The 25,875-nt window shown below is 39.7% G+C and overlaps 1 protein-coding gene across 1 annotated transcript in view; it reads right to left on the bottom strand.

Annotated features, from left to right (window-relative positions):
* The window catches only part of LOC127623072 (phosphatidylinositol phosphatase PTPRQ-like), a 67,083-nt gene extending 57,861 nt beyond the window's left edge, over positions 1–9,222 (bottom strand). Inside the window, 6 exon segments of the mRNA XM_052097269.1 lie at positions 1,850–1,964; positions 4,689–4,849; positions 6,267–6,527; positions 6,889–7,048; positions 7,896–7,993; positions 9,117–9,222. Of these exon segments, the coding sequence (XP_051953229.1) occupies positions 1,850–1,964; positions 4,689–4,849; positions 6,267–6,527; positions 6,889–7,048; positions 7,896–7,993; positions 9,117–9,222 (901 nt within the window).
* Positions 9,223–25,875: the final 16,653 nt, after the last annotated feature.

The raw sequence follows: 25,875 nt of genomic DNA, 5'->3' as shown, positions 1-25,875 counted from the left end.
TTAACTACTTTCTGGCTATTTGTAAATAGATTTTAGACCCAGTTAATACTTAATTGGCTGTAACTTTTAGAATATGTATTGCTATTATATCCACTTCTGAAATGAAGCAGGATGGATAATGTTGCTCTGACCTACATTTAGCACTGTCCTGCTCATTATCATGGTCAGGTTCATATTCAGAGCCTATTCAGAACAAGTTTGGCTTGCTAACAGCTGTCTGTTGTTCTGAAGGTGTCAGCCATTTAGTACAATGACAATATAAAGCCATGAGAAAGCGTGACCAGTCCATGCCATTCTCAGAGGGATAATCAGCCAGCACCCAGGGAATCTGATACCAACCTATCAAAGCCTGCCAATTGGAATTAGCATCAATTATGCAAATATAAAATAAATACTTATCTCAAATGGCAAAAAAGCACATATGGATTCATGCACAGTAGTCTATAAAATTTCGTCAGTGGTTCCACATTTACAAAAAAGTGCAGTACTTTGATGCAGGGGTATCAAATAGTAATATAGTGGTACATTGACATATACCATGGTACTGAATAATCACCATAAGATTACAGGCGGCTGTGGCTCAGGTGGTAGAGCGGGTCGGCCGCTAATCGCAGGGTTGGTGGTTTGATGGTCCCGGCCCACACGAGTCCACATGCTGAAGTGTCTTTGGGCAAGACACTGAACCACAAGTTGCTCCCAATGGCAGGCTAGCGCCTTGCATGGCTCCTTGCGTGGCCGGGCAGTGAGGCTGCATGGACGGTGCTGAATCTGATGCTCAGCGGGAGAGCGAGAGAAGGGGGAGCCGGTGACGCCAGTTTGAGTTAGACACATACACGGCCACGCAGCATGTCTGTGTGTTTGTATAGGATTGTTTTATGTTGAGTTTTCTATAAAAAGTTACGCTAACTGTCCCGCCTCCTCCTTCCCCATCCTTATACTGTTACAGTGGTACCGCAACCTGGGAGGGAGGAGGGATGCACTGTCGCGGATTTCTCGCCACCGTCGTCCGCCAGAGGAGCAGCCGTGGCCGTCTTCCTGGGGTCGGAGAGCTCGCTACCATCCACAGGAGGAGGAGCGAGCCGTTGTCTACCAGAGGGCGGAGGAGCAGTTGAGGACCAGATGACAGCATGTCCTGGGACTGGCGAATAAGTCAGTCCGGTGACACCCCTGCCTGAATCGTGCAGGGGAGGAGTGTGACGAGAAGGAGGGCGTCGCCGGGCTGTGAGGGTGCACGGCCGGCGTTGAATCATATGATCAGCGGGAGAGCGAGATAAGGGGAGGCCGGATACACCAGTTCGAGAGAGAGAAAGAGACGAATGTGGATGCGCTGCATGTGTGTGTGTGCGTTCGTCTTATGGTTTATGTTTGTTTTATGTTGAGTTTGATATTTAACTATATGTTGACTGTTCAGCCGGTTCCCTCCTCCTCCTTGCCCATCCTTAACCTTTATTTTTAAATATTTACAGTATATACATGTGGCAGGGCGGAGGGCGGGGCGGGTCGTGATCATACACACCCGGTCCCGCCCTCCGCCCTGCCACAATACACTTTTTGGTACATCGAGCAATGCAGAAATCCCTCTTTTATATAATGGCCAGTAGATAGAATTCTCCACACCCATGTGCATCACATAAAGGGATATTTATTGTCATTATTTACTCACCCGCACATATTTCCCAAACCCATATGCATTGTGCGTTGTCATTTTGGGGTGAACTATCTCTTTAGCAAGTGAAAACAGATGCAATTCTCAAAAGGAGCTTTGGAATATGTAAATAAACCTTCAGATGAAAAGGTACATTTTAATTTAAAAAGGATAGTTGTTTACAAATGAAACGTTCACACTTACAAGATTCAGTAGTGGTGACGAGTATTCTGCTGACGGGTGAACTGAACCCTGAAGAGGCGACCGCATTTACCGTGATGGTGTATGATGTACCGGGGGTTACACTGGAGACTTGAGCCTATAATATACAACAAACACACAGGAATGATGGAGACTTTACATCTAGAATGAACATATATGTCTTGAAGTGTTACTGTATATTGGTATTATTATAATGGTAAAAAATTTTCACAAGGTATGTGAGTTTTGTGATGTGTGGCTTTGCAACTGAATATCATAGTTGTAAAAAATGTATGTTTTAATATAAATGATGTCTTTTATTCTATTGAATGGTACAGTATATAATCCGTCTAATTTAATTGCCGCTAATGGCTGTTAATGGCTGTTAAACTCACAATCCATGTCATGACTCATCTAAACAGAAATTTAACATTCAACACATCTAAAAAGAACAAAATAAACTGTTAATAATAAGTCACAATGTTTGATTGATCATAATAATAAATCCTGTATGAAGACCGTGACTTATATTCATCAAACAGCTCAATATTGCCCCAAAATACAATAATGTATGCACCTTATCAGACACCCCCAAACACACAATTTTTATGTGTAACATTTTTTGGGGAAGAAAAGTCAGGAAGGACAGAATTACATATTCAGCACCAAAACAGTGACAGTAAGTCACATCAAAGAGCCACTGGAACATACTGGTGTATCAATCTTTCTATTTTTCACATGTTCACAAACACGAGGATTGTTGACTTGTGTTACAGCAGCAAGCTAAATTATCCTGGGTGATATCACACCATTTGTTCCAGAAAGAGAATAGTCTTATCAGATCGGACAACACCAGCAAAACAAGATAACATGGCAAAATCGAATCCATGCAGACAAATATTTCAGAATCGCTCGTCTGGTGAAAACATAACTATTATAAATTATTATATAGAAATGGGGGATTAAAATCCAAATTGAGCCTCTTTTATTTCAAATCTACACATGGAAAAATCGTTTATCTGATATCTTAATTTCAGGATCATATTTCACCCCAAAATCAAAATAAAATATTTATAGATTTTAAAGTTTGCATATAAAAAAAAAAAAAAACGCTAACTCAAAGTATTGTTTTTGCATTGCCATTTTTATGACCACATTAACCACATCAAAATCTTAATTTCATTACAGTAATACAGTATATATAAATAACGAGTACTGCATACAGTATATACATATATACTGTATACATATCTATATCTATATCTATATACAGACTGTGCAAAAGTCTTAGGCACATAAGATGTTTCACAAAAGCATTTGTCTTCAGATGGTTATTTATATTTTCAGCTTTAATGTGTCAATAGGAAATATAAACGTTAGACTCACAAACATTACTTTTGCAAATAGAAAATATTAAAATAGAAGAACAGGGAGCCCTGCAACAGATCTCATGGCCCCCACAGAGCCCCCCACTGAACATCGTGTCAATCTGAGATTACATAAAGAGACAGAAGCAATCGAGACATAGAAATAGATACAAATTCTCCAAGAAGCTTGGAACATCCAATCTGCCAACAAGCAAGAAAACTGTGTCCAGGTGTAAGTAGAAGTATTGGTGCTGTTTTACAGGTAAAGGTGGTCACACCGAATATTGATTTAGCTCTTTTATATCCTGAGCTTTGTTTGATATTAAGTGATAAATGAAAACTATTTAAGTAATTATTTTTGAAGACATCCTCACTATGCAACATTTTCCCCCAGTGCCTAAAGCTTTTGCACAGTACTGTGTATATGTATATATATATATATATATATATAAATAAATTGTATAAATTAAATAACAAGTATAGTCTATATTTACATGTTAAAAAATCTAGGCAATAGCGCTTCCTTTTCCACAATACAGTAGTCTAAAATATAGTATATTATATTAGACAAATGTATTATATCATAAATTACTATAAAAAGTACATATTTCTCTTTCTTTTGATTTTGGGGTAAAATGTGACAAAAAACAGACAAGCAAAAATATGGAAGATGACATTCAAAACCTTTTTGGTGGACATGAACGATAAAAAAACGTATTTTGTCAATAACCCATGATAATAGATTCAGTAACTAGGAACATTTTCAACAGTATGTAACATTGACAAATAATGTATGAAATAATGCAAAATTATGTTTAATAATAGATGCTGTAAAAATTTCTAAAATAACAATCCTTAAAACAAACAAACGAGAGGAGTTGATACACAGAATGATATTTGTCACACACACATCTCATTGTTTGGGTGCCAGTTTTGTCCTACTTCTTCATTCTAAGTAATGCAAGCCAGTTACAGAATTCCTCTGAGGTCGTGTGGCATCTCACCAGCAGAACAGTTGTGTGTGTGTGTGTGTGATATAAAGGTCACCAAAAGTTTATGTGAAGAAATCTTGAGTATTTAATTCAAGCTTGTTTAATGCATGTGACACAAAACTCATGCAATAAAAATGTACAGCGATGCCTACCTGAACGTTACCGAGGCTCGCATACAAGATAACCAGCAGGGGCAGACAGGATGGCATGATGCCCCTCACTGAAAGAGAGCTGCTGAATGAATAACCAGGCAACTAACACGTAGTTTGTGAGTGATCAGCAACGAACTAGTCCCTCTACTGCAGCTAAAGGTATTATTAATGGCCTTTTCTCTCTCTCTCTCTTTCACTCTCTCCCCTGCTCTCTTACCCTCCTCTCTCACTCCGCCCATCTGACACAGATACTCCTCCACCTGACACCTGGCATACGGCTGCAGGTAAGTGACTCAGAGTGTGTGTGTGAGGGGGGGGTGGGGTTTGGTACCTGGATGTAGTTGTCCGGTGTGGTAGTGATGCTGATATTGCCCTGGTCAGGGAACAATTGGAGTAGGTAGTTGGTGTCACATCCAGGTGAAGTCAACCAGCATAGTGTAAAAGCACGAGGTGACACGCTTATAACACGCAGGCCCTCCGGACTGGCAGGGACTGCAACACAACAAAATATGCATGTGCGTGTGCATGCACAAATACAAAGGCAACAATTCAGTTTGGTTTGGTTCAGTTCATTTGGTTCTATTTAATTTGTTTTATTTCAATTTGATTCAGTCTGATCTAATTTATTCTGGTTTCGTTTGGTTCCATTTAAATCGACTCAAATCGGTTCAATTCAGTTCCACTTAATTTGATTTGGTCCAGTTGGATTCAATTCAATGCAATTCAATTCAGTTTGGCACAATTTGGTTTTATTTGAGTTAGTTTGGTTCAATTCAATACAATTTAATTCAGTTTGGTTCATTTCAATTCAGTTCGATTTGGTTCAGTTTAGTACAATAGAATTCCATTCATTTCAGTTGAGTTAGTTTGGTTCAATTAAGTGCAACTGAATTCAATTATTAGTGCAATTCAGTTACATTCAATTCAGTTGAAGTTTGTTGTTTACTTCAATGCATTTCAGTTCAGTTTGGTTCAACTCAGTTTGTTTCAATTCAGTTCAGTTTGGAACAATTCAATTCAATTTGTCACAATTACATTTTATTTGGTTCATTTGGTTACAATTCTATTCGTTTCTGTCATTTTGATTTAAGCCGATGCAATTAAATTCAGTTTGGTACAATTCCATGAAATTACATTTAATTCAGATTGGTTCAGTTTGGAGATAGTTTGGCTCAATTCATTTCTGTTGTAGGTACAATTCAATTCAATTACATAGAATTAATTTTGGATCAGTTTGGAGTTCGTTTGGTTCAATTAAATACAAATTAATTCAGTTTGGTTCATTTCAGTTCAGTTCGATTTGGTTCAGTTTAGTATAATAGAATTCCATTAATTCAGTTGAAGTTTTTGTTTACTTCAATGCTTTTCAGTTCAATTTGGTTCAATTCAATTTGTTACAATTCAATTCAGTTTGATTTGTTACAATTATATTAAATGGCATTCAGTTCAGTTTGGTTCAGTTTGGAGTTAGTTTGGTTTCATTAAATCTAGTTCAATTCAGTTTGGTAAAATTCAATTCAATTCAAATATTTTAAAATGAGTTACAATAGTTTGGTCAAATTCAATACAGTTTGATTTGGTTCAGTGTGGGACAATCCAATTTTAATTACATTCAATTGTAGTTAGTTTAGTTTAATTCGATGCAATTCTATTCAGTTCAATTCAGTTTGGTTCAACTGGGTGTGGTTCTAATTGATCATTCAGTTTAGATTGATACAATTTGATACAATTGAATAAAATGTAACTAGGTTAAATTAAACTGAATTAAATTCAGTGTGGTTTGTTTAAGTTCAATTCCATTAAACTCAGTTTAGTTTAAATTAAGCTTGACTTGACAGATTATTCTGAAGAAGCTTTACAGAGATGTTTGCTTTAATTGTTCAAAGTGCATTATGGGTAACAGTCTAACCTGTATGTATGGGGATTGTGGCGGCTGTGCCTCTGAGTGTGTTTCTGTAGCGTTGTACAGTGGTGTTGTAGGAGCAGCCGCCCTGCAGACCGCTAAGAGTGACTTCATGCAGGAGCGGACTCACGTCTAATGTCCAACTCTGAGAACTATTTCTGACGGTCACTCTGTAGAAGTCAAAATGACCAGCGGCTGCACCCCAGGCCACTGTAGCGGATGTGACACTGGCATCAGACAGAGAGAGAGAGCATACAGCTGCTGGCCCTGGAAAACATCAGTTCCGCTAAACATTAACAATGATCTTCCAAGTTTATATCTGTTCAATGTAACTGTAACTTGCATGTCACTGAAATGCAATGCCTTGATACAACATTGTGGCACCATATCTCCCTTACAAAAAGTCCTGTGGCAGTACCAAGGTAACATTTTGGTGTGGGATTGTAAAACCACGATACTTTAATACACAGTATACTGTACCATTTTCATGTATCTTGGTAAATATACAATATAAACTTCAGAGCAATTCTAGTGAGCCATTAATTACCCTTTCCTTCAAAAATAATTGGTACGAATTCTGAAACCACTTTCAATTCAGAAAATTGCTGTGAACTTTTCAGATTCTTACGAGTAGAGATGTTTTTGGATGTGGTCTGGCTGAAATCTGACCCCAGGAAGGACTGGATCTCAAAGCTGTAATCACTTCCTGGGGTCAGGTCATGAATCCTGACACTGTTGCTATGGCGATCAATCTGGTGTAGGAGTTTACCTGCAAGGCCATATCGAATCTACAGGGTGACAGATAACAATAAAAAAGGAATTAAAAGATCAAAAGTATCTGATAAATAAAGCTATAGAAAGAAGGGCGACAGGAACATCATATCTTGACAAACAAAAACAGTACAAATGCATCAATAACAGGGTGCTGACAGGTTCAGTCCAAAATAGGGGCTGGTACCAAGTTGCATGGGATAATAAGCATCCTCTTAAAGTGATAGCTCACCCAAAAAGTGTCATCAGTTACTCACTCTCATACCGCTATGACTTCCTTTCTTCTGTGGAATGCAAATGTTGGGCAAAATGTTTCAAGTCAACGTTCACATTCATTGCATCTTTTTTCCACACAATAAAAGTGAATGGTGACTGAGGACAATATTCTGCCTAACATCTCCTTCTGTTTTTCACAGAATAAAAAAAAGCCAGAATGGTTTGGAACAACATGAAGGTGAGTAAATGATGAAAATATTCATTTTTGACAACTGTTATTTATATCATACACTTATATGTTCTCTCTCCCTCTCTCTCTCTCTCTCTCTCTCTCTGTGAAGTATAATGACGAATTTGCGCTCATGCATTATGAGCGAGGCTGACACCTGAGCATTCGAGGCTACAGGGTGTTGCTAGGTTACATTTCAACAGAGACAGTTAGTATGAAAGTTTTAACAGGTGTACCAGGAGTCCGACATCAGTCTACTCATCCATTACAAACAAAAAACATATGCTTACACAAACTGATTATTACTTATACATGTATGTGTCAAAGGTGATTGTAAAAAAAAAATATGGAAAGGAAATCTAATTTCAAAATACAGTGTCACATTCTCGATACTGATTGGATGATCAGTGTCACTCTACCCTGTAGCCATCCACTCTGCCTGGTGGGTGTGTCCAAATGACATACATACTGTTCTCTTCCTGTTCAGTATAAGTGATGTCGTCAGGGGCTTCTGGAACTGTAGTTTAAACAAAGACATGGATGAAAATGTCACTTTCAAATTTTCTGACAAACATTGGTGTTCGTCACCATGCTAGGGTGTTGTGAGTGGTTGCAAGTGTGTTACTATGTGATTGCTAAGGTTTTTCTGAGTGGTTGTTATGCATTTGCAACAGAATGGTTTTCTGGGCAGTTCCTAGGGTGTTCTGAGTGGTTGCTAGGTGGTTGCTAGGGTGTTCTGAGTGGTTGCTAGGGAGTTATGAGTGGTTGCTAGGGAGTTCTGTGTGGCTGCTATGGTGTTCTGGGTGAATGCTAGGTGGTTGCAAGGGTGTTCTGAGTGGTTGCTCGGTGGTTGCTAGGGAGTTCTGTGTGACTGCTAGGGTGTTCTGACTGGTTGATAGGTGGTTGCTAGGGTGTTCTGAGTGGTTGCTAGGAGGTTTCTAGGGAGTTCTGTATGGCTGCTTGGGTGGTCTGACTGGTTGCTAGGTGGCTGCTTGGGTGTTCTGGGTGGTTGCTAGGTTGTTCTGGGTAGTTTCTAGGGTGTTACTATATGGTTTGTGAAGTTTTTTCTGAGTGGTTGCTAAGCAGTTGCTACAGTGGATTTTCTGGGTGGTTGCTAGGGTGTTCTGTGTGAATGCTAGGTGAGCTGTGTGGTTGCTAGATGATTGTAGGGTGATCTGTGTGGATGCAAGGGTGTTCTTGTTGGTTGATAGATGGTTGTTAGGGTTTTCAGTGTGTTCTGGGTGGTTGCTAGGTGGGTCCTTTAGTGTTCTGGGTGGTTGCTAGGTGGTTGTAGGCTGTTCTGTGTAGTTGCTAGGGTGTTCTGTGTGGTTACTAGGGTGTCCTGTGTGGTTGCTAGAGTGTTCTGGGTGGTTGCTAGGTGGTTGCTAGGGTGTTCCGGGTGGTTGCTTACTGGCCCACATCAAAAGTATCCAAAAATCATTATTTTTACAATTTGCTGATGGCCCTAGTAGCACAGGAATGACACCTTTAAAGGTGATATGCATGTGAGAGTAGACAATGCACCTAAGTGTTATCCTGTAGAGGTAAGCATTGCATAATTCTCTCTTTTGCTATTAGTAGCTTTGCGAGAATGTTTTAATTCATGTCTGTATGTACAGTATAAGTATGGTCACACTCACGTGTGTTTAAAGATAGAGTGGCAGGTAAACTCCTCTTCTCTTTGCTTACACTCCTCACTTCAACCGTATACACACTTCCAGGCAACAGGTTTCCAAAGCGATGCATTCTAGAACGAGAGAAAGCTGCAGTCCAAACCTCTCGCATAAAGAGCAAACATTCAGGGCAGATAACTGATGTAAATTCTCACCTGTCATCAGACTCACTCAGATTGGTGTGCAGGATAAAGGTTGAGTTTCTGATAGACAGAATGAATGAGTCACAGAACCCCCCGCCAGCCCTCCAGCGCACGGTCAGAGATGATGAAGTCCTCTGGAGTGGCAACAAGGTGACCGAACTGGGAGCTACAAACAGACATATAGCCATTAAAAGAGGTCATACCAGGATATTGCTCTTATGATATAAAAAGAGTTCAGTACAATGAAAATAAACTAACTTTCAGAACTCAAAACTTCCAAGTCAACATGAACATGACATTGATAAAATGATAACATGGCAAAAAATTTACAATATATGCAGGTCTGGACTGGGAAGAGAAATCGGCCTGTGATTTTCCTAGCAACTGGCCCAAAAGTTGAGCTAAAAGTTGTTGGGGTGGGCTTTTATGGATACTGTAGTGCCGTTTTGTGGTTTGTTTTGCATAACGCGGCGGCTCATTTTAGCTTTACCCATTTCGCGGCTGACCCACCGGCCCGCTCGGTTCTCCCGATGGCCAGTCCGCCCCTGATCGGCCCCAAAGTGCGTCGGCCCACCGGGAAAATTCATGGTATGCCAGATTACTAGTCCAGCCCTGAATATATACAATTACTAGAAAATTATACACTCTTCATGTCTTCATACCACATATGACATTTAAAATTTAAGTTTATATCACATAGAGTTTTCATGTCAAGTGTATGGCAAATAATGACACTATAGAACTGTAACTGTACATAAATATTTCAAGATGTAAATATTTCAAGACTCAAAGTGTTATATTTTAGACATTTTTATTAAAAAAGCAACAGATCCAGTGAAAATTTGTGCAGCAATAAAATGCTCAAGAAACTCACTGAAGGTTGAGTTATTGTCTTTACATTTTATATACCATTAAAAAGAAAAAGAAAAAAATTCCAACAATAAGAGTGAAAGAAGACAAAAAATCACACATCTGTACTTTTCTTTACTTGGAATGTAAATTATATTGACACCGTGGTGTCAATATCATTGGTTACTGTCTCTTTAAGAGGTGGTGTCAATATCATTGGTTACTGTCTTTTTAAGAGGTGGTGTCAATATCATTGATTACTGTCTCTTTAAGAGGTGGTGTCAATATTATTGGTTACTGTCTCTTTAAGAAGTGGTGTCACTATCATTGGTTACTGTCTTTTTAAGAGGTGGTGTCAATATTATTGGTTACTGTCTCTTTAAGAGGTGGTGTCGATATCATTGGTTACTGTCTCTTTGAGAGGTGGTGTCAATATCATTGGTTACTGTCTCTTTAAGAGGTGGTGTCGATATCATTGGTTACTGTCTCTTTAAGAGGTGGTGTCAATATCATTGGTTACTGTCTTTTTAAGAGGTGGTGTCGATATCATTGGTTACTGTCTCTTTAAGAGGTGGTGTCAATATCATTGGTTACTGTCTTTTTAAGAGGTGGTGTCATTATCATTGGTTACTGTCTCTTTAAGAGGTGGTGTCAATATCATTGGTTACTGTCTCTTGAAGAGGTGGTGTCATTATCATTGGTTACTGTCTCTTGAAGAGGTGGTGTCAATATCATTGGTTACTGTCTCTTGAAGAGGTGGTGTCATTATCATTGGTTACTGTCTCTTGAAGAGGTGGTGTCAATATCATTGGTTACTGTCTCTTGAAGAGGTGGTGTCATTATCATTGGTTACTGTCTCTTTAAGAGGTGGTGTCAATATCATTGGTTACTGTCTCTTGGAGAGGTGGTGTCAATATCATTGGTTACTGTCTCTTGAAGAGGTGGTGTCAATATCATTGGTTACTGTCTCTTGAAGAGGTGGTGTCAATATCATTGGTTACTGTCTCTTTAAGAGGTGGTGTCAATATCATTGGTTACTGTCTCTTGAAGAGGTGGTGTCAATATCATTGGTTACTGTCTCTTGAAGAGGTGGTGTCAATATCATTGGTTACTGTCTCTTGAAGAGGTGGTGTCAATATCATTGGTTACTGTCTCTTGAAGAGGTGGTGTCAATATCATTGGTTACTGTCTCTTGAAGAGGTGGTGTCAATATCATTGGTTACTGACTCTTTAAGAGGTGGTGTCAATATCATTGGTTACTGTCTCTTGAAGAGGTGGTGTCAATATCATTGGTTACTGTCTCTTTAAGAGGTGGTGTCAATATCATAGGTTACTGTCTCTTTAAGAGGTGGTGTCAATATCATTGGTTACTGTCACTTTAAGAGGTGGTGTCAATATCATTGGTTACTGTCTCTTTAAGAGGTGGTGTCAATATCATTGGTTACTGTCACTTTAAGAGGTGGTGTCAATATCATTGGTTACTGTCTCTTTAAGAGGTGGTGTCAATATCATTGGTTACTGTCTCTTTAAGAGGTGGTGTCAATATCATTGGTTACTGTCTCTTTAAGAGGTGGTGTCAATATCATTGGTTACTGTCTCTTTAAGAGGTGGTGTCAATATCATTGGTTACTGTCTCTTGAAGAGGTGGTGTCAATATCATTGGTTACTGTCTCTTTAAGAGGTGGTGTCAATATTATTGGTTACTGTCTCTTTAAGAGGTGGTGTCAATATCATTGGTTACTGTCACTTGAAGAGGTGGTGTCAATATCATTGGTTACTGTCTCTTTAAGAGGTGGTGTCAATATCATTGGTTACTGTCTCTTGAAGAGGTGGTGTCAATATCATTGGTTACTGTCTCTTTGAGAGGTGGTGTCAATATCATTGGTTACTGTCTCTTTAAGAGGTGGTGTCAATATCATTGGTTACTGTCTCTTGAAGAGGTGGTGTCAATATAATTGGTTACTGTCTCTTTAAGAGCTGGTGTCAATATAATTGGTTACTGTCTCTTTAAGAAGCTCGCCATTACCGTAATTTCCGGACTATAAGCCGCAACTTTTTTCCCACGCATTGAACCTCGCGGCTTATACAATGACGCGGCTAATATATGGATTTTTCCCGCTTTCAAATTTTATAAAAAAAAAAAATAAAAAAAATATTCTGTGACGTGCTCAGTTTTTCGGCGGCGTGAAGCTTTCATTAGACCAATGAAATTGCCGAACGGGTTAAGGTCAAAACAACTTTTTTTGTTTACTGTTTAGATTAAATCGAAGCGCTCAAACTTCCCATCATTCTGATTACGGTAGTAATTTTGTCACCCTCACCATGGCAAAGACATAGAGAAACGCATATGATGCTGCTTTCAAGTTGAAGGCGATTGATCTGGCTGTTGAAAAGCAAATAGAGCTGCTGCACGGGAGCTTGGTCTTAATGAGTCGATGATAAGACGTTGGAAACAGCAGCGTGAGGAATTGACTCAGTGCAAAAAGACAAAAGCTGAGGCTATTCAACTCCGACACCGAAGGAGATGACTTCAGTGGTTTCAGTGCACAGGACGAGGAAGATAGTGACCAATTACTTTCTTGGTAGGCTACTATTTACTGCAAATGTTTTATTACAAGCCGTGTGTGGCAGCGGGGGCGTGGTCAAGCGCCCGTCCGGGAGAGAAAAGCTGTAAGGGCGCTTACACCTGAGCTAAATTATGTCTAACACTGGTGTCTAATTTCAAGTGCCCTGCTTCACGTGTCCTTGGGAAAACTGTCACACGGGCACCAGTGTGACCGTTTTCAGCAGGGCACTTGACGTTCCAGGTAAGGCTTTTAATGGCCACAGCAATGTTTACAATCAATTTTATAAAGTTTCTCAATTCTTCTATGCGCCAACACTAGACTGACGTGTGTCACTTTCTCAGCTCTGTGGCTGCTGCCTTTTATGCCGCTCTCCCCATGCTTACTGAAATTAGACACAGGTGTTAGACATAATTTAGCGCAGGTGTAAGCGCCCTTACCGCTTTTCTCTCCCGGACGGGCGCTTGACCACGCCCCCGCTGCCACACCGTGTTTCGTTAAAGCCTATTTATTTTTGTTACAAGCCGTGTTTCGTTAAAGCCTGAGTAAAGTTCATTTGTTTCAATGTACCAGTAGGCACCTGCGGCTTATAGACAGGTGCGGCTTATTTATGTTTAAAATTATATTTTATTTAAAAATCAGTGGGTGCGGCTTATATTCAGGTGCGCTCAATAGTCCGGAAATTATGGTACAACAAATCTAGTCATACACTTGCCACAAATTTGCATCTATTTATTTTCACATGCAAATGAGCTTTCGATTCGCCACAAATGTTTGCCTGAAGATTGCTGCTCTTCGTCGGAAGCGGTGAACCTCTGGCAAACCTTTGGCAACAATTGAAAAATTGCCGCAAGTTTGCCGCAAAGCTCATTTGCATGTGAAAATTATCAGGGGCGAATTTGCAGCAAATTTACCATGAACTCTCGATTTCGAAAGGGCGGGCTTGAGCACAATATTGAAGGCACTCTGCACTGTTTGTTTTGAGGAGTTTAATCTTTTGAGAGCTGTTAAGCCCCCTTTTTTCCAATTGTGTTGTGCATTTGCATCTTTACTGATTTATTTAAAGTATTCCTTTATTGAGTGAAAATAAACAATACTGTTATAATATTTCTGCACTGCAAGGAATGAGGATTTCAGTCAGTATTAAACTTGTGATGATCTGCAACAAACCAATCTGTTCACTGGGTGTTCCATGATTCTTCCCCACCGCTGTCAAGTGAATTTTCCTTGTGATGACACAAGAGCCAATGTTTCGTTTGTTACACAAAAACTCAATTATGACCCCTTAAATACCGGATGATACGGACGGTTGGCGACACACATGACTGAAAGTTTTATTAATCAACACGCAGACATGTCAACCCAATTTTTTGAGAGGCCCATTGGGAATTCTCCCAATCCTCCCGATTAGCCACTCCGGCTCTGCTTCTATGACACTTTCATCTCACGTGTCAACTCAGGACTTTCAGGACTGAATACATCGCAAGTGCAATGTGCTGTCAGTTGAGGTATCATGCAAATTGTATCACACACAAACAATATTTTAAATTTAGTTGGTTATGTAATGCAAATGTTAAAATATATGGCTTTACAAGTCATAAGTATTTAGACATCATAAGATAGCTTTGTGTAAGAAACAATGTGAAAAGTAAGTGTTTATGCACTGATAATCTACTCTATTTCTCGTGATTTGTGTGAAAGTGAATACAAATCGTGCCACGTTTAACCAGGAAAATTTTGAGATATGTACAAGCCATATGAAAATAGTTTAGCAAAATTGTAGGTAAATTAATGTGATTCTAGGACACCAGACTTTTGAATAATTTCCATGCTGGTTAGCGCTTGTTTGATGCTGGTTTAGAAGGTGAACGAGGTAGGAGCACATGTGTGAGTGGGTGTACCAGTTCTGACGGCGATGAACATGGCTGGGCTGTCTCTAAAAGACTCCTTCTCTGTGCGAACTGAGAAGTTGTAGAGTTTCCCGGCGACCATATCTTTAAATACTGCTGTAGTGTTCAATACCTTCTGGACCTACAAAGACAAACAGAAACTTGAAAAACAACATAAAACTTTTACTGCATAATCTTTTCTGCATAATTTCAACTTTGGTTCATACAAATAAAATATACTACGGCCTGTTTGCATTTTTATTTAAAGGGTGGAGTTTGTAATTTCTGCATTGTTAGCGTCACAGAATAGCAAAATAATGAATGTTTTCACACAGGTTTCGTAAACACCCCCATTTGTCATTGGTCGGACAACTAGATAGTCCTGCCCAGGGCTGGACTGGCAATCTTGCATACCGGGCATTTTCCCGGTGGGCCGACACACTTTTGGGCCGATCATGTGCGGACTGGCCAGCGGGAGAACAGAGTGGGCCGGTGGTGCGTCTGCGAAATGTGGCGAATGGTTTGATAAGCAAAAATGAGCCACCGCGTTATGCAGAATGGACCACAAAACAGCGCCGCGATATGCTGAAAAGGACAGCGAACCAAACCACACCCTAACACCCCCACCCCCCCTGCTCAACAACTTTTGGGCCAGTTGCCATGTAAAATCCCGGTCCGATTTCTCTTCCCAGTCCAGCCCTGGTTCTGCCCCAAAGTCACGCCATTGGCTAAGCCAGTGTTGCTGTGTCGGGCTGGTCAGGATGCTCAAACAAACAGAGCAATGTTTTGCTAGTGCCACATGTTAGCTACAGTGTTTACACATTTCTGTGTTTTTGTTTTATAGTTGACACCGCATATTAAGAGACACTTCAGCTTTAACTTTTGAACTTCAAAATCTAGGAAGACACACAAACAAATATTTTCAGTCATCATACACAGGATGTGTAGTCACACACTCAGGATCATACCATGACAGTGTCAGCGCAGTTCATACATAGCACCTCATAATGGTGGCCGTCACCCTCGGCCCTGTCCCACAGGAGCTCTATGGAGCTGTCAGTCACAACACCAGCATGCACACGCATAGGAGTGGCCAAACCTGGAAAACAGACACTCATTCACATCCAGTACTCCACCAGTGGAGTCCAGCAAAGTCACAGAAACTCAAAGTGGTGCAATCTGCATTTTTTTCTGTATGCGTGGAATTTAAACTGTACGTTATTTTCTGAATTTTAAGAGCATTGATGGATGAATAAAAAATGGTCACCTTAAAGGAATATTCCGGGCTCAATGCGAGTTTAGCTCAATCAACAGCATGTGTGGTGTACTTCAACTCGTCCCTTCTTTTCTTTAAAAAAAAAGCATAACTCTGGGGCACAGTGAGGCACTTAGAATGGAAGTGAATGGGGCCAATTTTTTTCAGTTAAAATACTCCCTTTTCAAATGTATAGCCACAAGACGTAAACAATATGTGTGTAAACATGATTTTAGTGAGATAAAAATCACTTTCCAACCATTTCTGTGTAAAGTTATAGCAAATTTTACAACTCCGTTGCCATGACGATGCAATGCCAACAAACCCTAAAACCCTAAAGCGACTGTAAAAATGACAATTTAAACAACTTTACAGCTTCAATAACACATGAGTTTTAACAGAAGAATTAATGTAAGTGCTTTTATAAACTTATAAGCTTCTCATTTCTGCCTTTTAAATTCTCCAAAAATTGTCCCCCATTCACTTCCATTGTAAGTGCCTCACTGTAACCTCGATTTTGTCTTTTTTAACGAAAAGGTTGAATGAGTCGAAATCAATTTTTATGGTAATCAACATTATGCCACAAATGCTGTCGATTGAGCTTAACTTGTATTGAACCCGGAATATTCCTTTAATATTTAATTGTTTATAATTATACAGTATATTAGATATTAGATAACAATTAGATACCATTTGATACCAATTGGCAGGGAGAGAGAAGCAGTTGAGTATTTGGGGAGAGAAAAAAGTGTTGTCCACTAGAAAAATGTATCACAAAACTAGTTGTGTAGACTAGTTGAGTCTGTTTTCAATTTTCACATTGTGAAAGTCAAAATAAAAACGAGGCAAGAAAATCCGCAGAACAGCGCTTGATATGACTGTATCGCTTGATATGACTGTATCGCTTGATATGACTGAGGCCACATTAACACTGATACGTTTACACCTCTCAAAGAGCTGTCTTTGCAAACAAAGATTTGGCTGTTTAACTCTAATGTAAAGTCAGTACTGCTTAATGGAGCCGAAACCTGGAGATCGAGAAAAACACCATCAAGACATTTATCAACAGCTGCCTTAGAAGGATTCTACAGATCCGCTGGCCAGACACTATTAGCAATAACAGTCTCTGGGATAGAACCAGCCAACTTCCTGCTTAGAAAGAAATTCAGAAGAGAAGATGCATAGGGCACACCCTTCGCAAACCACCAAACAAGATCTCTAGGCAGGCTTTGCGATGGAACCCCCAAGGAAAGCGGAAGTAAGGCCGTCCAAGAAACACCTGGCGACGGGACCTTGAGGCAGGCATCACCAAGCTAGGATACAACTGGAGTCAACTGGAAAGAATGGCCCAAGACAGAAATCTCTGGTGATCTATTGTTGGCGGCCCATGCCCCGATAGGGGTGAGAGGGCATAAGAAGAAGAAGACACCTCTCATCCACACTGGAACAGCGTTTTCGTTCACCGAAAGCGGAAATTTGTTAAACTCTCCATAACCACATTCTTTAGAAAACAATGACATTAAGAAACTAAAAACGGAGGTTTCCGGGTTAGTTAACCCTCAAATGCATGCGAATTTCCCCAAACACGCTTACATATTTGGGTCTTCAGAGACCTAGTACGTATATCTATCACAAATGCATCCAGATAGTGAAAATGTGTCAAAATATTTTTGAGAATAGAATAGAATAAAATATATTTTGATATTTTTCAAGTGATGCAACAAATCTAGAATAGTAATAATTTCTTTCACACTGAAATTTCAGTTTAGGCACTTTTATTTTATTTTTTTAGGCACTTGTTGAGTCTAAATAGGTGCACCCAAATGACAAGTGTTAAACTTGCTATAGTTTACTTTAATGTTGTTTCTTCGCCAAATAGCAATGTCAAATGTAAATCAAGTTAATCGCTGAAACTGCACCACCTTGAGTGACAAATAGCATGTATAATATGTACATGCACACGTATACCCAATACTGATAATTCACCATTGTTGCACAGAAAATCAAAGAGAAATATTAGGCTATTTATTTGCATGAATATAGTACTCATTTCTCTTGTAATACTACACTATTTATAAGAGAAAGATTAAGGAATAATAAAAAGTTGGGGGCATAACTCCAAAAAATGGATGAGGTACAGAACATGAATGAAGTCCCGAGTCACTAAAGACCCGAGGTATGCATTTAAGGGTGAAAGGATTAGTGTGGACGTGGTGCCATCCACATTAAACACATTAAACATATTTTTGCTGTAGGTAGGCGATGGGCGGATGTTTTTGACCACTGTGCCGTGTCTCTGTTTTCCATCATCTCCCACAAGAGCGAAGCGTTTTTAAGATGCCGTCTTCAAACTAACTTTAAAACCTCTTTTAAAACACATCTTGAGACACCTGCGTTCTATGTGCTGATCTGCACGTCCATCTTTTTTCACAAGAACGCATTCGGTCTAAATGACCATTAAGAGATTTTGGCACAGATGTTCTGGTGATATCAATTTAATGTTAAGAATACTAAGTGCTACAATATTTACAGGAGTGACTCCAGCCAGGTCTCTTAAGCAACCAAATTGGCCCGGTTGCTAGGGAGGGTAGAGTCACATGGGGTAACCTCCTCGTGGTCGCTACAATGTGTGGTTCTCTCTCTTGGTGGAGCGTGTGGCGAGTTGTGCATGAATGCCACAGAGAATAGCATGAAGCCTCCACACGCCCTAGGTCTCCGCGGTAACATGCTCAATAAGCCACGTGATAAGATACATGTATTGACGGTCTCAGACGTGGAGGCAACTGAGATTCGTCCTTCAAAATGCCACCACGAGGACCTAGAGTGCATTGGTAACTGGGCATTCCAAATTGGGGAGAAAAAGGGAGAAACAAAACAAAAAACAATGCAGCCCGTCAAATGATGGACAATGATAATTTCTAGTGCAATCTCTGCCAATATTCGATTGGACTGCACAGTACTATTACTGTGATTCATAATATTATTAAAAAACTAAATATTGTCTTACAGGTCCTGACAGGTGGCAGAGCAAAACCTTTACTGCTCGTATCTCTGCTGGTCACAAACACATGGAAGTCATACTGCATCCCTGGACTTAGATTATCCACTAACAATATGATGCTGTCTTTGGACACTGGCCTCCAGGTGTGACTGTTGCCATAGGCGACGGTGATGCCATCGTAAATACCATTTCTGGGCATCCTTACGAAGAGCTCAACCGAATCTGTGTTGGCTGCATACGGGACAGCTATCTGGACACAGTCAGGTTCTGACTCAAACATAGAAAAGTATATGTATTAATATATATATATATATATATTGATTTCTCTGAAAATAAGACAATGTAAAATGTAATTTGCTTCACAAGTAAATGTGTCTTATTTTAAGGATGTTAAAGATATTTTTACCTGAAAACAAGACAAAAATGCCGCACTGGAAAATGATTTTGTGCAGTGTATAATGTAACAAGTAGAGAGAGGAAAAAGTAAAGAAAAGCTGAAATGAATCATACTTAGTGTACGTTGTACGGTTACGTTTGCACTCATATTCCCGCCCCTCACTGCGGCCACGGCCACTTCATATGTCCCGCCTGGTTTGAGCCGGGTAAGAGTGATGCAGGTGGAGCTGTTTACCCAGAATTCTCTCATTTTGAGCTGATTTGATTGTAGGTTTAGCTGGATATAATATTCATCGACTTCATCGTCAAGTGGAGGCCACCAGCAGACTGTCATGTTCTCCATATCCAAAGCATCAACTGAGACCCTGCGTGGAGGACTTACAGCTACAATGCACACACATTTACACAGCCGCCACATATAGACACACAGAACATGTACATGAATCGTAGAATCAACAAGCTCAATAACTAGGCAAGTAAAAACCCAAATGAAAACCAAGGAAACCAGGGGAGGAATTCACTAAAAATAAAAATGTGCCCACAGGTATCTATCTCAAAATGCTAAAATGTAAACCTTAAATGCACGGCAAGTCACTAAGGATAAAAGTGTCAGCATAAAATGGAGAATAAACATAAATGGCATAAGATGGATAATGTAAGTGCAGTGTTCATTTTTACCCAATTTTGCGATTTAAGTTGTCGGAAATGACAAAAATGTGTCACGGTTACATACTGAACTTTATCCAAATATTCAAACATTTTGAAAAAAAGTATAAACAATAATTTACAGTAAACATGTATCAAACATACTAAAGATTTATCAACATAAACATCATGTCAACTTGAGCTCCTGAAATAATAGCATATAATGAATATACCGAAGTATTAATGACTTACAGTGTGGAATTTGTCACGCTTTAGAGACTAGTCCTACTCTGTGTTTTAGACAGTTTACGATATTACGTATAGAAGCATTTTAATGACAAATGTCTTCGAAAAAAGCATGCTCAATTGCACCAATTGTAAAATAAATGCATTGCATTAAAGGGATAGTTCACCTAAAAATGTTAATGTTCTCATCATTTACTCATCCCATTGTCATCCCAGATGTATATGACTTTCTTTCAACTGCTGAACTCAAATGACGTTTTTAGCAGCATTTCTCAGCTCTTTGGTCCATGCAATGCAAGTGAATGGGTGCCAAAATTGTAAAGCTCCAAAATTCACATAAGCATCAAAGTAATCCAGAAGACTCCAGTGGTTTAATCCATGTCTTCAGAAGTGAAATGATAGGTGTGTGTAGGTGTCCTTTCTTATTATAAATTCTCTCCCTGCTCACTCAGGCCTAGTCCACACTTTTAGAAAACGCACTCCAAAGTGTATAAATTTGAAAACGCTGTTTTCGCGTTGTAGGACTGTGAAAACGGATGCTTTGGAAAACGATGACGTGTTTTTAGTCATGTGATCTATCCAAACAAAACAATTGAGATGGCGGCCCGTGTAATAGCGGCGCTGTTGTGCCTGATACTCACTTTGATAGCGTTGTTTAAAAAATAAACGTCATTTTGTACAACCTTCGCATTGCATTCCTTCAAAGGCGAAGGGAAGTTTACTCGGAATTGGTATCCGGTGACGGAACACGAGGACAATTGCTTTTCAAACCGGACATACAGCGGGGATTTTCCGCATGCGCAGTAACATGATTTAAGCGTTTTCATATGTTTCAGTGTGGACGAGCAACTTTTGGAAAATGCTTGAAAATGTTAGTGTGGATGGAGAACGTTTTGAAACAAAAACGCAGTTTTCAAATGTATCCAGATTAATGTAGACGTTGCCTCAATCTCCACTTTAACTTACACTTTCACAGTCTTCTTCTGGTGTTTTTGCACGCATAGGCAGGGAGAACAATTCCTAGTAAAAAAATACCTTAATTATTGATCTGTTTCTCACCCACACCTCTCATATCCCTTCTGAAGACATGGATTAAACCATTGGAGTCTTATGGATTATGTTTATGATGACTTTGTGCTTTTTGAAGTGTCAAATGTTTGGCACCCATTCACTTGCATTGTATGGACCCACAGAGCTGAAATATTCTTCTAAAAATCTTCATTTCTGTTCAGCAGAAAAAAGACACATCTGAAATTGCATGAGGGTGAGTAAATAATGATAATGATAAATAAAGATAATTTTATTAAAGCTGTAAATACTTCTGATGAAAATATTTTGCAGAAAAATGCCATGATGAAAAATTCAATTCAGTTCCTAAAGAGTGGTAATAGATAAGAGATGCAGTTTTATACCATCATGCTGTTAACATTTCTTCAGTCAGCTGATCTGAACCAGAACCTGAACAGTCAGTGAAAACCCACCGTACAGTTTAACTGATTTATAAAAACTGACTGCCGTCCATCGACAACTATCAGAGCTAAATATGATGACAAACAGTTTGTGATAAAGGTTTATTTGGTGAGGTCCTCTCCCTGTTGCTCTTGGTCTTTATTAACACCCATTTGCACCACCTAGTGGTGAAGCCTTGTAGCCGCAAGTAAAGATTGTGCATCTGCATTCTACTATTTTTCCTACACTGCCAGAGTGTACAAGATTAAATATACGACCACATGTAATTGCATGGCAACGTTTTTAAACATTATTAATGCAATGCATTTAATGTCATTTTTTTTCAGTGTGCATCGTTTGTTTCAAAGACATTTGTAATTAATATACTTCCATAATTGTGTTACAAGCAGCACATCTTTACATAAAACAAGATTTTTCTTCTTTAAAAATATTAGAGCATTTTTATAATCATGCAGTATTTTTATTTATGTCAGACAAATAGCGCAGATGTTTGTGAATCCAGCGCATTCTAAAATGAGCCAGATTTGCATAGATAGGAGGCATGTTTGCCTAGAAAATAAAGGCAATATAATCACTTAAATACATATGTCACAGCATTATAGTGCATCTAGAGCATGGCGTGCTGTGGGTGGTATGGGAGTAAGCTACAAGCATTTGCAATGAAACACTGCGTGCTTAAATGGTGCAACAGTTTAGTGAATTTATCCCCCAGTGTCCCCTACTGAGTGTGTCGCAAAATGTACCTGTGATGACAGTCAAGGATGTACTATCAGAGCTCTCCATCCCTTGAGCTGTAACAGACAAAACAGTGATCTTATATGCTTTGTAGGCCTTCAACCCACCAATCAAAGCACTCGGATTGTTCTTGTCCAAATGAATGGAATGGCCCCTTCCTGACAGGACGGCCACCCACTGCAAGATGTATTGCTCAAACAGAGCATTGTGGGTAGAATCAGGGGCAGTCCAAGACACTGCAATCTGATTGGACATGACAGCTGTCACTCTGAGGTTTCGGGGAGGGTTTGGCTCTGCAATATTAAGCGGAAAAAAACACAGATTTAAAGGAATAGCTCACCCAAAATGAACATTCTCCCAATTTTACTCACTTTCTTTCTTCTGCTGAACACAAACAGAGATTTCTCCAGTCATTTAAGTTTCAACTCCTTTTCTCACTATAAATCATGCCATCAGAAGTCTCCTTGGCGATCATGATTTCAAGCTCGATTACACTTCCTATAGCGCCATCTAGCGCTCTGCGCATGCGTCAAGCACTAGGAAGTGTAATCGAGCTTGAAATCATGATTGTGCCTAGAGACTGCAATGGCAAGGTGTACAGAGAAAAATAAGTTATATTTTGGGGGGCCTGGGTTACTCAGTGAGTATTGACACTGACTACTACCCCTGGAGTCACGAGTTCGGATCCAGGGTGTGCTGAGTGACTATAGCCAGATATCCTAAGCAACCAAACTGGCCTGGTTGCTAGGGAGGGTAGAGTCACATGGGGTAACCTCCTCGTGGTCGTGATTAGCGGCTCTCGCTCTCAATGGGGTGCGTGGTAAGTTGTGTGTGGATTGTGGAGAGTAGCATGAGCCTCCACATGCTGTGAGTCTCCGCGGATGCACAACGAGCCACGTGATAAGATGCGCCAATTGACTTTCTCAGAAGCGGAGGCAACTGAGACTTGTCCTCCACCACCTGGATTGAGGTGAGTAAACGCATCACCACGAGGACCTACAAAGTAGTGGGAATTGGGCATTTAAAATAGGGAGAAAAGAGGATAAAGTTATATTTTGGACGTTCTCATCCAAAACTAATTGGATCGCTTCTGAATACATGGATTAAACCACTGGAGTCTCATGAATTTCCTTTATGCTGACTTTATTTTATCTCAAAGTTCTGGTCACCATTCACTTGCACTGTATGGACCTACAGAGCTGAGATAATTTTCTAAAAATCTTTGTTTGTTTTCTGCAGATGAAAGAAAGTTATACACATCTGGGATGGCAAGAGGGTGAGTAAATGATGAAAGAGTTTACATTTTTGGGTGAACTATCCCTTTAATGATACTCACTAGTGTTGACGATGAGAATGGGTCCAAGTGTCTGAGATGCTCCACTGGGGTGTATAAGACTCAAAGAGAAATGATAGACATGTCCAGGATAGAGACCTTGAACTGTCACTCTGTCATGAGCATTTGTGAGTCGTGTATGTGATGCGGCTCGATCCATCGATTCATCCTCCGAGCGTAGAGTGAGCACAGAATCAGCAGATAACTCCAGTAGTTGAGATTCATTAGACCAGAAAAACCCCGCCTCTGTTTCACATACACTCTCTAAATACAGCCCATCACTATTGCTCTGTAAAACTGAAATGAACACACACACTCTGACAGCTTTCACTTCAGCTTTAAAGTGCATCACTGTAACATCAATTTTAGCATCTTTTTGGGGGGAGAAAAGGAGGGAGTCGTCGAACTAATCACCTTTATGCCACAAATGCTGTCGATTGATCTTAACTTGTACTGAACCCTGAATATTTCTTTAATCTCCATTACTCACATTCTCCTTGACATATGTAGGGGAGATGCAGGTAACAGAGGAAAGAAGTGAAGAAGTATCCTGGTCCAGTGGCATTCTTCTGCATTGCGAAACAGCCGGTTTGATTGGCTGCAAGTGAAGATGTCACATCAATATTTAAGTTGTAGGCAGAGCCATCTGACCAGCAGGGTTTACCCTAGAAAAAAAGTGTGTTTTATTACTGGTCGGTCAGTGTATGGGAGTGTGTATATGTATGTGTGTGTCAGTGTATGCCACCTCATGGTCAGTCAAGGCTGTCCACAACAGCAGAAGATGGTTATAGGATTGCAAGAAGGATGTGATTGACAGGAACTCAGCATTTGTCTTTATGTTGGCCAGGTGTGCTCCTGGTGCAGATCTTTGACATGTTTGCTGGGCTTTAGACCACGATAAGAACCCTGGACTCACTTTGTAACAGCTCCACTCTACCGCAAGCCAACCTTTGGGACACTGAGCTACAGGAAAAAGGGTTGCTCTATTAATGTGTTTAAGCACTCTTAAAGGAATAGTTCACCCAAAAAAAAAAAAAAAAAAAAAAAAAAACAGTCATCATTTACTCACCCTCATGTTGTTCCAAACCTGTTTAGAAGATTTTCTTTCTTCTGTGGAGCATAAAAGGAGACAACTTGCAAAATGTCAAAGCTGTTCCTTTCCATGCAATAAAAGCAGATGGTGGCGAGTAAATAAAAGTAACATTAAAGAGGTCAATTCAACCTTTGTGGTATATTTCGAGTTTTCTGACACGATTGAAATGACATGAGGGTGAGTAAATGATGACAGAATTTTCATTTTTGGTTTGGCTTTTACTTCAAAGCTGGATAGTTCACCCAAAAAATGAAAATTCTCTCATCATTGACTCCATACAATGCAAGTGAAGGGTGGCCAGAACTTTGAAGCTCCAAAAAGCACATAAAGGCAGCATAAAAGTGATCCATACGACTCCTGTTGTTTAATTCATGTCTTCAGAAGCAATATGATAGGTGTGGGTGAGAATTAGATACATATTTAAGTCCTTTTTATACCACAAATCGCCACCTACTGGGCAGGAGGAGAATTTATAGTAAAAAATGACTTTTTCTGTTTCTCACCCACACCTATTATATGGCTTCAGAAGACATGGATTTAACCTCTGGAGTCTTATAGATCACTTTTATGCTGCCTTTATGTGATTTTTAGAGCTTCAGATTTCTGGCCACCATTCATTTTGGATGGACCTACAGAGCTGAGATATTCTTTTAAAAAAATCTTCATTTGTGTTCTGCAGAAGTAAGAAAGTCATACATATCTGGGATGGCAAAAGGGTGAGTAAATGATGAGAGAATTAAAATTTTTGGGTGAACTATTGCTTAACAGCATATGCGTTTGTGCACATACAGTACCTGTCTTTACGGCCAGCTGTAGGATTTGTGTTACAGTCATTTGCAGATGAGGGATGAATGTTTTCTTTTCCACTCTGACATTGTATTGCCGTTCAGGTTGTAACCCTGTTACACGGTGGAATGGATTAAAGTGGGAAGCGACCCAACACTGCTCACCCATACACATATTTAATGCATTTCCATCATCAAACGAAGTCCAGCTGAATGCAGCAGTCGTAGAAGACACCTTCATGCTCAACGAGGAGCTCAGGAGAGGGACTAACAAGAGAACAACAAAACACAATTGTTTGTACAGTAATCTGGTCTGGCATGT

The sequence above is a fragment of the Xyrauchen texanus genome, chromosome 29 (genome assembly GCF_025860055.1).
Source record: "Xyrauchen texanus isolate HMW12.3.18 chromosome 29, RBS_HiC_50CHRs, whole genome shotgun sequence".
NCBI classification, from domain to species: Eukaryota; Metazoa; Chordata; class Actinopteri; order Cypriniformes; family Catostomidae; genus Xyrauchen; species Xyrauchen texanus.
This window is presented reverse-complemented; position numbering and strand designations above follow the sequence as displayed.